General features: G+C 43.0%; 1 protein-coding gene across 1 annotated transcript in view; it reads right to left on the reverse strand.

Annotated features, from left to right (window-relative positions):
* CORIN (corin, serine peptidase) overlaps positions 1 to 12,506 on the reverse strand; it is a 358,777-nt gene that overhangs the window by 267,918 nt on the left and 78,353 nt on the right. The window contains exon 4 of the mRNA XM_045284056.1: positions 2,110 to 2,317. Coding sequence (XP_045139991.1) covers positions 2,110 to 2,317 — 208 coding nt within the window. The remainder of the gene's footprint in view (positions 1 to 2,109; positions 2,318 to 12,506) is intronic.

Below are 12,506 nucleotides of genomic sequence, written 5' to 3' on the forward strand. Positions count from 1 at the left end.
GTGCCTCTATACCAGAACAGTCACTCTCATTTTTGTCCCACTGGACTGGTGACTTCCAACTGCTGACCTTGCAGTTAGCAGCCCATGTGTAACCCACGGAACCACCAGAGTTCCCCGGCCCACCCTCAGAGCCCTGCTGTTTTCCAGTCCATTCCCACTCAGAACAACCCGATGTCGGGTTTCCTTGGAGGCTGGAAATCTGCAGGGGAGCATAAAGCTCCCTCTTTCTAGTGGTTTTCAACTGCTGACATTGTGATTAGCCACCCAGTGCCTCATCAACCAGGGCTTCTCTTAAGCTACTCAGTTCCTGTTCGCTGCGATGGCAATTTTAGACATTACAAAGCACTGCACCCTAGTGCCACACTTCTGGGTGCTTAAAGGATGTCGCTACTTCCATCGACAGTGAATAGGACGTCTTTTTCTTCTCTGAAAACATCCTCTCCGTTCAAGTGTTTTCCGGTCACCTGATATTTCTTTACCTTGCTCTACAATTTAGACCCCACTGTGTCTATACTCGGAGCCCTGCGGGTACTGGTTATGCATTGGGTTTTTCACCACAAGGTCATTTTAAAACCACCAGATGCTCTGAGGGCGAAAGAGGAGGCTTTCTACGCCAATAAAGAGTTACAGTCTTGGAAGCCCACAGATGCACTCTGAGTTGAAACTAACTCACTGGCAATTAGTTTGTTTCTTCTACCTGAAAGCAGTGGCAATGAGGCAGTCTCCAGTGAAAATAATAAGTGCCCTCTGTCAAGCATAAGGGGCCCTGGTAGTGTAGTAGTTCCTCGCTGGGCTCAGACCCGCATGGTTGGCAGTTCAAGACCACCAGCAGCCTACAGGAGAAAGACTGGGCTTCCTACTTCCTTAAACAGTATGGTCTAAGAAAAACATGAGAGCTGTCGCTATGAGTCAGCATGGACTCTATGGCAGCAAATTAAAAATATGTATATATTTAAAGTCTATTTTACACACCGATAAAATCAGTACACATGACAGGTAACCTTAAAGCAATTTATTCAGAACATAACTATTCCAGAAATTATTTGATTCCAGAAAATCATGAGTAGGCATCCCTGGGCAGTACAGGGAAGCACTTGGCAGTCCAACCAGAAACCTCAGAAGCAAGGCCTGGACGTCTCTGCCTGAAAGGCGGCCCTTGGAGCCCCCGCAGAGCACAGGACTCCTCTGACACATGTAGGTCACCAGGAGTCAAAGGCAACTGGATGGCCAATGGTTTGGGGGAATTTGCTGTTGTTGTCTTTTTGTGTATGTGAATATGTATTTAAATGTAGTCATTAAAATGACTGAGAAAAAAGGAGTCTGGCCATCTCAGCTATACCAAGACACACTTTTCATGGATGACTCTTCTCGAGAATTATCTTTAAACCTATTTGGTGTTGTACTGGATTGGCCATATGTACTCTTATCCTTCTTGCCTGCTCTGGGTCCGAGGGTGGACCAGGAAGGACTACTACTATTGTACTCCCTTGTCTTCTGGCTGTGGGCCACTTCCATTGAAGAGAGGCACTAAGAGGGTAAGAGGAGTGTGAGAGCCGCCTAGTTATTTATTCCTGATTTCCCTGCAGGACAGCTGGGTTGACAGTGCATGCAGGACCTGCTGGAAGACCTCCCTCCAAAGCTACAACTCTCTCCAGATACCATTCATCCTTGTCCCCCTCAAGTCTTGAGTGGAATTGCATCCCCTACTGCTGCTCCCTGGTGCCTCCATGAAGTTATTGCTCGTAACCTCCCCCACGCCTCCCAAAATAGGCTCTTCTTTAAACGCTTCGCAATCAACCCTTTGAGTGTGCTGGCTTCTTTTGCTTGGCTATTTATTGCCAAGACAGCTACCGAGGATCCCAGCTGATCACACCAACCTCACTTACGGAATCATGTTTTCCCACAAATAAAACCACTCAGGGTTTTCAAAAAATCGCCAATTTCTTTATGTTCTCTGCTTGAAATAACTCGAGTAGCTGTGAAGGATGTGGAGTGTTTTTCTCGGTTAGGAGAACAAATAAAGAAAGATAATATAGCGTGGGGCCATTCTGTTCCTCTCCTGTCTGCTACACCGGACTCTTATCCCTGACTGATGTGAGCTCAAAATACCTCTCATCACCATCACTGACGCACTCCGGGAACACCAGGCTGCAGCCAAAAAGCATGATATGTTGATAGCAACTGAGGCGGTGGAGGTAGGTGATGAACTTGAGGAACTTCTCCACTTCCGTGTTTCTGGTGGCTGGTAAGAAAGGTGTCAGTGTGGTGCGGTAGGGCAGCATCTGACATTGGCTGTGGGTGATATTCAAGCAGGCACCTGAGAAGCCAAGACAAGGACAATCAGGAGCATTCACATCACTTTGTTACGGTTCAAGACACATTTACATAACAGCTTCATAAGATAAAATTGCTCTCTTTAAATAATAATGTCTGTGCTTATACAGACCATCATTCACATATATACAGACATGTATGTGTGCATGCATGTTGTCATGAAAGCAAGCTCCTGATATTTACAGAGAGGGAATTTGTGCCTGGCCAAATGTGGGGGGAGGCAGGCACTCCCACACAAAGCTGGTGAGATGATAAATAGGCAGTAGCCTTTTGGAATCACAGTCAGGTTGGGTAAAATGTATCCAAAATATATGTGTGTGTCTCTCTATATATATTGATCCTGTGATTCCATGCCTAAAAATTTCTCCTAGGGAGATAATCATTATTATGAATAGTGATTTATTTACAGGAATTTTTCACCTGTGCATTGCTTATGATTCTCAAAAAGTACAAATCATTTAAATAAATTGAGTTTTTAAAACCTTGTCAGCTGATTCCCCATACGATGCAATGTTGGGCCTGATCTGGTTTTCAACATTTTCTGTTGTCTGTTCATGTTGGAATTTATCTCAGATATATTTTGTCCTTAGGAATGACCCTCTTGAACTTTTTCTCTGTGTTGTTCTGTTTTTCAGTATATGAAAGCCAGGATTGATGAACATACAGAGACAGCGAGTAGAAGACAGTGTGGGTGGGGGTTGGGGTAAAAGGGAGCTGGTTTTCAAAAAGTTCACGAAGGAAGATACGTTTTAAGACTGATTGTGCAACACTGTAGCCATTGTACAATCCTGCTCGATGTGACTGAACTATGGAATAATATATTATCGGTAGTAACTCATCTTAAAATGGTTTGGGGAAAATAAATAAATAATAACAACACAAATAGCAGAATATTTAGCTCAGCTATCAAAAGCTACTTTAGGGGAGGCTTGCAACTACATGGAATGATGCCCATACTATATTAAATTTAAAAAAGCACACTCACTCACTACCGTTTAGTCTATTAAGACCCCATGGCGATCCTACCGCGCAGGAAAGAACTGCCCCTCGGGATTTCTGAGACTGTAATTCTTTACAAGAGTAGAAAGCCTCATCTTTCTCCTGCAAATCGGCTGGTAGTTTTGAACTGCCAACATTTCAGTTAGTGTCCAATGAATAGCCATAAGCCACTCGGGCTCCATAGCAAGTCACAAGGCAATAATCCTGTTTTAAAACACACACGCTCAACGTGACAAGTTTTCCCACTCCTTCCTAGGTCTGCATTTTAGGATCAGCCTCGAGCGCCCGACTCCGCTTGCTTCCATGGCCAGCGCTGCTCTGGGACACTGCAGCATCCGCAGGCTTTCCTCCACACATTCCAAAGCTCCCAGGATTGGTGTGGGATAAATCAAAAGGTGAATACAATTTTGGATGATTGGGTTTAAGGTGACTGTTCTATTTCTCAATTTCTAATCCTCTGTTTTCTTACTGGTCTACCTAGAGAGCTATTACTCTGTGAAAAGAAGATCAAACTTTATGGTTGTTGTTATTGCTCCCAATTTATAGAAGAATCGTCAGGCTTTGGAAATACAGTGGAAAGGTGGGTGTGATTTTTTTTTCCGTTTTGTTTTTAGGAAAAAGAAATTTTCAAAAGAAAGAAGTTCGACAAAAGTGGGCATGCCTCTTCTGATTACATTGCAATGCCTAGTCAAAGAAATAAAGGGGAAACCTCTTCAAGCATAAGGCTTATTTCATTAAATAAAAATAATGCTTAAAAGTAAAGCTGTGTTTCTATTAACATGGCCAATTGAACTTTTTTGTCTGTAACACAGAGCAAGAAGTTTGAAGAATCTTTATCCCTGGAGCATGTCTTAGCACAAGGCCTCATTCTTGCAGCTAGCATCACTTTGGTCTTTGCCTCCTGTGGTCTTTTCTATGTCTGCATACATATACTTCCCAATCTCAATTCCTCCCAGCTCCTCTGAAATCCCCCCACGCCCTATGGGACGTCCATCACCAGATGATCAGGTGGCATCCACTGTTAGGTCAAAGACTCGTGCTTGCTGGAAAGATACCCCAAACACAAACCCACTGCTCTCAAGTTGATCCGAACTCAAAGCAACCCTACGTAGGGTTTCCAAGAGTGCAAATCTTTACAGGAGCAGACAGCTTCCTCTTTCTCCCACGGAGAAACCTGTGAGTTAATGCCTCCAATGCTACACACCCCCCACAGTGCCCCCGGGCTCCTTATGGGAAGACTCAGCTCCCCGTTATGAAACAATCTCTGCGGATCATCCAAAGATCCCTGAGCTCAGAAGGGCATGATCAAAAGACAGTTTTTCTTTTCAAAGGCATTTGGAATTTTTCAAAATATAAAGTAGCAAGGGGAGGGGGGCTTTTAAGAAAAAAATCTGAATAAAAACATGCAGAGAGATCACAAATAAACACATATATACATCCGTTTGGCTGCTAACTGAAAGGTCGGTGGTTAGAACTCATCCAGCAGTTCCAAAGAAGAAAGACCTGGCAAACTGCTTCTGTCAAGAGTGCAGCCCAGAAAACCAGCCTACAGGATGCTCAACTCTGTCCTAGGGGCCTTCCATGAGTCTAAACCAACTCAGTTCCACAGAGCAGCATGCACACTTTGAGCTTGTCATCATGCTGGGGCTGGGAATGCAAAACTCCTGTGGGCAAAATGGCATTCTTCCACGAACTTGGTGAACTTCACTTAAGCTACAAGCCAAGGATCTGGCTTATTAGAGCTGAAAGTAGATTGTTCTCTGTGAAAAATATGAAATCATTTGTATGCAATAGAGTCTCAAGAAAACATGTATCAAGGATCAGTCTTTACAGGGCACCAAAAGAAGAGACGAGATATCATATCAATTTCAAATATGAGGAAACTCAATTTCAGGGGGAAAAATGTTTTTTAATTAAAAAAAACCCTATCAAGGCTTTCTTGGCTATTCTGGGGAAATTCCACACCTGATGAAACCTATGCCTTAGAGTTGTTTCCACGTAGAGCCATGCGAGGCTACTGGGCATCAAACCAAGAAAACCCCACAACCATCAAGTGGATTTCAACTCAAATGCCCTATACAGTGTTTCCAAGGCAAGTCATCTTTACCAGAAGACACAGATTCATCTTGCTTCCAGGGAGCAACTGGTGGATTTGAACTGGCCACCCTCTAGTTAGCATTTGAATACCTAACACTCAGCCCCATGGGAGGTCTTTAGGTTGTGAGTGAGGGGATTATTGTGCTACAAACAGTGCTTAAAGGACAATTCCCAAAAGCCTATGAAAAGAGAGATTAAGAAGTATATAGGGGCATATCACAAAGTCTCTATTTATATAAATACATAGTATACCTACAGGTACTGACCATGCTTCATAAGTACACTTCTTTTCCATTATTGCCTTTCATGGTTATCATCCGTTTTGGGGTTTACACACTTAAGAGTAGACCAGGTGTAAGACCATGAGAGGACCAAAAGTTTCATTCCCCTCAGATAGCTGAAGAAAACACACATTATGGAGAGCGCATTTGAAAACACAAGGTAGACAATAGCACTTCGATGGGCTCCATTATGCTCGTGGCAGTGTGTGAACGCTGCACCAAAGAAAAGAAGACAGTGCCTTCTTTAATCGTTAATGCCTCTGCTCAGAAAATAATAGTAACACCAAACCTTAAAAATAAACATGGCTCAAAAAATGGTATAAACATATATAATCATGTCGTATTTGTATATTAATTTAGTGTTTTCCATAGCATTATCATATATCATAAAATTCAATAAAAGTCTCATTTTAAGCTTTTGTGGTGGATGTGTCCTAGTTGTCTAGTGCTGCTGTAACAGAAATATCACAATGACTGACTTTAACAAACAGAAATTTATTTTCTCAGTGTAGCGTGCCACAAGTCTGAGTGTTAGGGTGCAGGTTCTAGGGACGGACTTTTTCCAACGTGTTGGCTCTTCAGCCTGTTTCTTGCTTCCTATGAGCTCTCCATGTGACTCGGCATCAATCTCCTCTGCTCTGCCCAGTCATGGAATTTCATGGCTATCACAAAGGAGGTTGTCATAACACACACAGCCAACACTAAGCCTGCCTCATTAGCATCACCAAGGCATCCATTCCTAAATGGAATTACAACACACACATAGAGGTTAGGATTCACAATACCTGTTTGCGGGAGATATAAGAATAGATGGATGGACAGGTAGGTAGAGGAAAAGTAATTTGCAGAAGGACACACAGTCAGTAACAGAATGAGGACTGACACTCAGGTCCTTACCCTCATTGGACAACATCCTTCCACAATCCCACAGCACTCAATAGCATTTCGAGGCCAGCAGGATTGAGAAGAGCAAGAAGTTAGTGTAGGGTGAATGACTGGGGAAGATTCGTTGAAGAAGATGACTCATCTTGCAATGGAAATATAGATAAGGTCTGGATTGATGGAAAGGGGGTTGGGGAAGAGTACTACTGGTAAAGAAAAATACACCACAGAGACCTAGTTATTGTATGATTCAACAAAAGACTGAGAAAAATAGACTCTAGGTACAGTTAACCAAATTTAGCTGATAATTTGCTAATAGCCAACACACATATAAATAAATTACCAGTTAAGATCCTTGACTTCATAACTTTTTATATTCAAATGACTGGGTCCTATTATCCCTCCTGTCTCAACATGTGTGTCAAATATTATTTTCCCTAGAAAGATCTCTTTGTCTCTGAAACATGAAATTCAAGTATTGTATTCTTGCACATTCTCACCAGGGGCAATGGGTTTTCATAAGCAAGTTACATACTGTGCACCATGTGAAATTGTTTCTCTGTGGGAAAGGGCTCTGTTAGAAATGGACTCAGTTATTGCTGCTGCTCCATCTAACTCGGTAGTCATGTGGTAGAGAAAGGGGCCGGGGAGGTAGGGGAACGGCGTCTTTTTTTTTTTGTTTGGTTTTAGTTTTATCCTGAGAACTTACTGCTGATGAGTCTAATAGAAAACAGAAGGCAGGATTTGTTAGAGTGTGTGAAAAATACAATGGATATTATTATGTGGTTGTTTCTATAGATATTATTACTTGATTGATGTGCTTTTTCTTATTTAGCCATAGATCTGAAAAAGAGCAAGCTAAACTCTGGAAGTTCTGGTGAAGCAACAGCTATTACATGCACCTTAATTCTACAAGCCCATTGCTAGTAAGACACTCACTCATTTAATAACAAATTTCCTGGTTGATTCATTGCAAGGCAGGTGGCAATTTGAAACAAAATTAAAATATGAAAAACAAAAAGCTACTTTGAATCAAAGAGGGAGACAGTGGTTGGTGTAAGACATGGGGGAAATAAATGTATAAATTATCAAGGGTTCATGAAGGAGGGAGGGGGCAAAACGAGGAGCTGATACCAAGGGCTCAAGGAGAAAGAAAATGTTTTGAAAATGATGATGGCAACATACGCACAAATGTGACTGACACAATGGATGGCTAGATGGATTGTGGCAAGAGCTGTAAGAGCCCCCAGGAAAATGACTTAAAAATAAATAAATAACGAATACTTAACTTTCCTAAATAAGTGTAAACTCCATCAAAGGTCCTGAACAGCTCATCTTAAAGTGAGAGTGAGCCTAGCTAATCTTCATGGTCATGATTAAGAAAACAAGAAAAGGTACTGATTCTGCTGAACTCTCTCTCACTTGAGGGGTTTTTACAACACTCACATTCGCTACCACCCTTGACTTTGTAACGGCTGGCGTCCAGGCAGTGCGGTGTAGTAAACATTTGCTATTGACTCGCACATCACTTAATTCCACAGCAAATTCTTTCGTGAACATACAAATCCTGACAATCAAATAGAAAAACCACTTTTTACAACAAAAGCACAACAGCAAATGAACTACATGGACACTGTCACCTCATAACTATGCTATTTGAGAGAAAGGAACTTCTCCAATTAAAAAAAAAAAAAATCTGCCTTTGAAATATTCCAAGAAGAAAAACCTCAGTAATCTTTCCTCCTTCCTAGACACGATCAGACTTTTAGCCGAAGGGCTCCTGGTAAGGGTCTCATTGCATCTGGAGGTAACGTGCATTGAGAAAGGGACTAGGTGTATCCTGATGTTCCCACTGATTCCCTGTGATGCAAGCATCGGCCTGTGGATGCTTCTGCAGTGGTAGTACTTCCAGATGAGAGAATTCTATGGGACTATTAGGCAGAGTTCTGTATCCACAGCCCTTTCCAGACATTCGGGGAGAAAGTTGATGGCAGTTCGTTTCTTACTGTTTCCCTTGTTTATCCCCATCATCTGGTGTGTCACTTATCTGGTTTCTGCTTCTCAGCCGGTATGGCTTCTCACCGCCTCCTCGGTTTTAATCCTAGCCCTTTGTCTCTCTCCGACGTTTTGAACTTTCTCACATTCCCCACTTTCGTCTGCATTTCTGCCCTCACTGTTTGCTGAGCAGCTATACCACTCTCGGCATTGTTCTCAGCTCTTTCACAGATGTTGGCTCAGGAAGGCCTTCCCAAGCGTTAATATCTCTTTCACAGCTGAAGAAACAAGGGTCAGTGATTCCCCCAAGGTTCACACAGCTCGGCAATGGTAAAGCAGAATGCAACTTCGGTCATTGTGCCCCACATCCTCATCTCCTGCCCACAATAGCTGCCCCAGGATCTCTGTTAGAAAACTTCTTCTCTGCAAACTGGCACTAAAGCAAATAGATCGGTGTCTGACACCGATATACAGAGTCCTAAGCCTGTTGTAGTTGGGTGCCACCAAGTCGATTCCAACTCAGATCACCCCCATGGGACAGAGTATAGTTGTCCCATACGGTATTCTTGGCTGGAATCTTTATGGACACAGAGAGCCAGGCCTTTGTCCCACCATGCTCTGTATGTGCCCTTGAACCACCAACCTTTGGGTTAGCAGTCAAGCTCTTAACTGTTGGCATCACCAGGGATCCTCGGGATAATACTAATGCTCAGCAAAAAACAGAATAGTCGATATGTCTCTTTAAAGAGAAATGACTGTTACAATAGGAGTTGCGGAGTGGCACAAATGATCTGGCAGATCAAATGGCCCAGAGGCTTAGCAGGCTGCTTGCAAGATCACCGCCCTTGAAGTCCTGTGGAGCCGGTGCTCTCTGCACTCCCTGGACCACCAGGGGTTGGAATGAACTAATTCATCAGCAGCTCCGTTTTTTATTGTCTTAAAAACAAACACACACACCCTCGTTTGTTATTGAACAACATGGAGGCAGGAACAAGAGAGACTTGACATTAACGCTGAAGGTTAAGTGTGCCTGTGTCTGATAATATGTTGAAAGTAAAGGCCGGGGGCCACTCTGCCGATATTACCAAAAAGGTTATTGTTTCTGTGCAATTGCTTTTAGCACCATTAAGAGCAACAACAACAATTGTGAGAGTGTCGATGCTGACTCACGGGTGTCAGAGCAGAAATGTGCTACAGAGGGTTTTGACTCGGCGACATTTCAGAAGCAGGTCGGCAGGCCTTTCTTCTGTGGCACTTCTGGGGGGATTCAAACTGCCAACCTTATGGTTAGTTGTTCTTGTTGGGTGTCGGTGATTTGGTTCTATCCTCACAATTGTTCGAGCCCATGGACGCAACCACTGGGTCATGCCATCTCATTGAGGGGCTTCCTCTTTTTTTGTCACCACTCCACTTTACCAGACATGATGTCTTTCTCCAGGAACTGGACTCTCCCGACAACATGGCCAAAGCATTCAAGATGAAGTCTCACCATCCTTGCATCTAAGGAGCACTCTGGCCTGACTTCTTCCAACCGATCGGTCCATGATACTTTCGATATTCTTCTCCAGCATAATTCAAATGCATCGATTCCTCTTCAGTCTTGCCTATTTAAAAATAATCTGACTTTCACATGCACACGACGCGATGGAAAATATCATTGATTGGTCAGGTACATCTTAGTCCTCACAGTAACATCCTTTCTTTTCAACACTTAGAAGAGGTCTGTGCAGCCTCTTTACATCAAGCAGTGCTTTGCTTGTCTCTTGACTGCTGCTTCCACAGGTTAAAAAAAAAAAGAAAGAGATGTTGAATTCCCTCTAGGGCTCAAGCATAGGAACAATTCTGAAGATGGCATAGGACCAGGGAGTGTTTTGAGTGTTTGGTTCTGTTGCACATAAAGTCAGTATGAGTGGACAGCTGACTGGATGACACCTAGCAATAACAACAACATAGGCCACATGTTCGTGAGTCCCTTTCTTACAAAGCTCCTCATTTAATCCTTCACACAATGTGACAAAACAAAAGAGCAAAACACCAATCTCACAGCCATGGAGTCAATCGTGACCCTTACTGACCCTATAGAACAAAGTCGAACTACTTTGGGTTTCTGTGGCTGTAAATCTTCATGGGAGCAGAAGGCCTCCTCTTTCTCTGATGGAGCAACTGATGGGTTAGAACTGCTGACCTTGAGGTTAGCAGTCCAACACGTAACACACTATGCCACCAGAAACAAAAGCTCTCTTTATTATATTTTACAGACAGTAAGATACACATGGTAGGGTAAAAGCAAAACACTCATTGCCATCGAGTCAGTTGTGATTCACAGTGATCCAGTCGAACAAAGGAGAACTTCCCCCTTGTGTTTCTGGAACTATAAATCTTTGCAGAAGCAGAAAGCCTCATCTTTCTCCCACAGAGCAGCTGGTGGCTTCAAACTACTGACACTGACCTTGTGGTTGACAGCCCAATGTGTATCCCATGACGCCCCCAGGGTTAATCAAGTATTTAAGGTTAACATGTGAGTGGAAATGGAAGCCAAGTCTCCCTGATCTCATAGCCTACTCCCCTTCCCTGGTGTTATGCTGTCAAAAGTACTGTTCCATTTAACATGATAAATTTACTTTATTCATTGTAAAATATTTTGATGCATATCTTTGAAATCTAACAATAGAGCTACTTTGCTAGAAAAGGTGAAAGAAAATGGCCTTTATCAAAGAAAATAATGGCTGTGCTATTAAAAATTGGCTTCAAATGACTAGGCTTAGAATATCAAGTGGCTGCTCCTGGCTGAACTACGGAGGCAATCCAGGTTGGGACTTGGGCAGCAGAGTGAGGACATGAAGGTCCTTCTCTCTTCTAGATAACTCACTGTATTAGTCCAGGTTGGCTACAGAAACAAATCCAGGGACATTCATATGTGTGGAAGAGAGAGCTTATATCTAAGAGCAATTGTATATTGAGAAAACATGCCAGCTCAGTACAGATCAAATCCCTCAGTCCGATATTAGTCCATATGTCTGATAGTAGTCTGTAATTTCCTCTTCAGACTCAAGGAGCACATGCAATGATGCCAAGTGCAGGAAGATCCCAGGCCGGTGGGTGAAAAGTCTTGTAGATCCAGTGGCAGTGGAAACATCCCTGTGCTGGTGAGGGTCTCCACGTGGCTCCCCAACAGGAAGGTGAAGCAGAGAGTGTGGCCCTCCTCCGGGGAGAAAGAGAGGAAGTTCCCAGAATCTTCATGAGAAGGTCAGGCCCACAAGGAGGCATCATCAGGCTGTTACGTGAGTGACAGGCTAGACTCCATGCCTTCACTCTTAATATCCTCAAGTTGACACAGGATTATTTAACTACCACACTCATACACAAAGAGACAGTTTCCGGAATAATTTCTGGTACAGACGATTTGAAAGGATAGCACATACTGAGAAAGCCCAGTGAGAGAGTTACAGTGAGGTAAGTGGGACCAGAAAACTGAAGACGGCCTCACTATAGAGATCCCAGCTTCTTAACTATGTCTTCCAAACCAAAACAGGTCAACTCTTTCATTTCCGGTCAGAAAAAACCAATGAGACAAAAGTAGACACTTTTCTTTAATGAGTCCATTCAGACATTTGCAAAAGGTCTTTAAAGACATTGGTAGGTAAATTAACATCTTGATAATCTGTGGGGGGTGGAGGAGATTAAGTATCTAGTGTAATGCGTGTAAAGTATCAGAAGTTAAGTCAAAGTGAGCCACTCTTGCCAGGAGAAGCATGAGGTTTGGGCTTTAGTCGTTTTTATATGGGAAATATTCTAGATTTAACTTTTTTGTGCAATTCTAAATATCTTGGTGAAGTCTTTTGCCAAGCTTCAAGTTTTCACATCCTACGTATCTAGGCCATCCTACATAGACACACACACACACACACACACACACAC

This window comes from Echinops telfairi, unplaced genomic scaffold (genome assembly GCF_000313985.2).
Source record: "Echinops telfairi isolate 266 unplaced genomic scaffold, ASM31398v2 ScPeMD7_7468;HRSCAF=8506_0, whole genome shotgun sequence".
Taxonomy (NCBI): domain Eukaryota; kingdom Metazoa; phylum Chordata; class Mammalia; order Afrosoricida; family Tenrecidae; genus Echinops; species Echinops telfairi.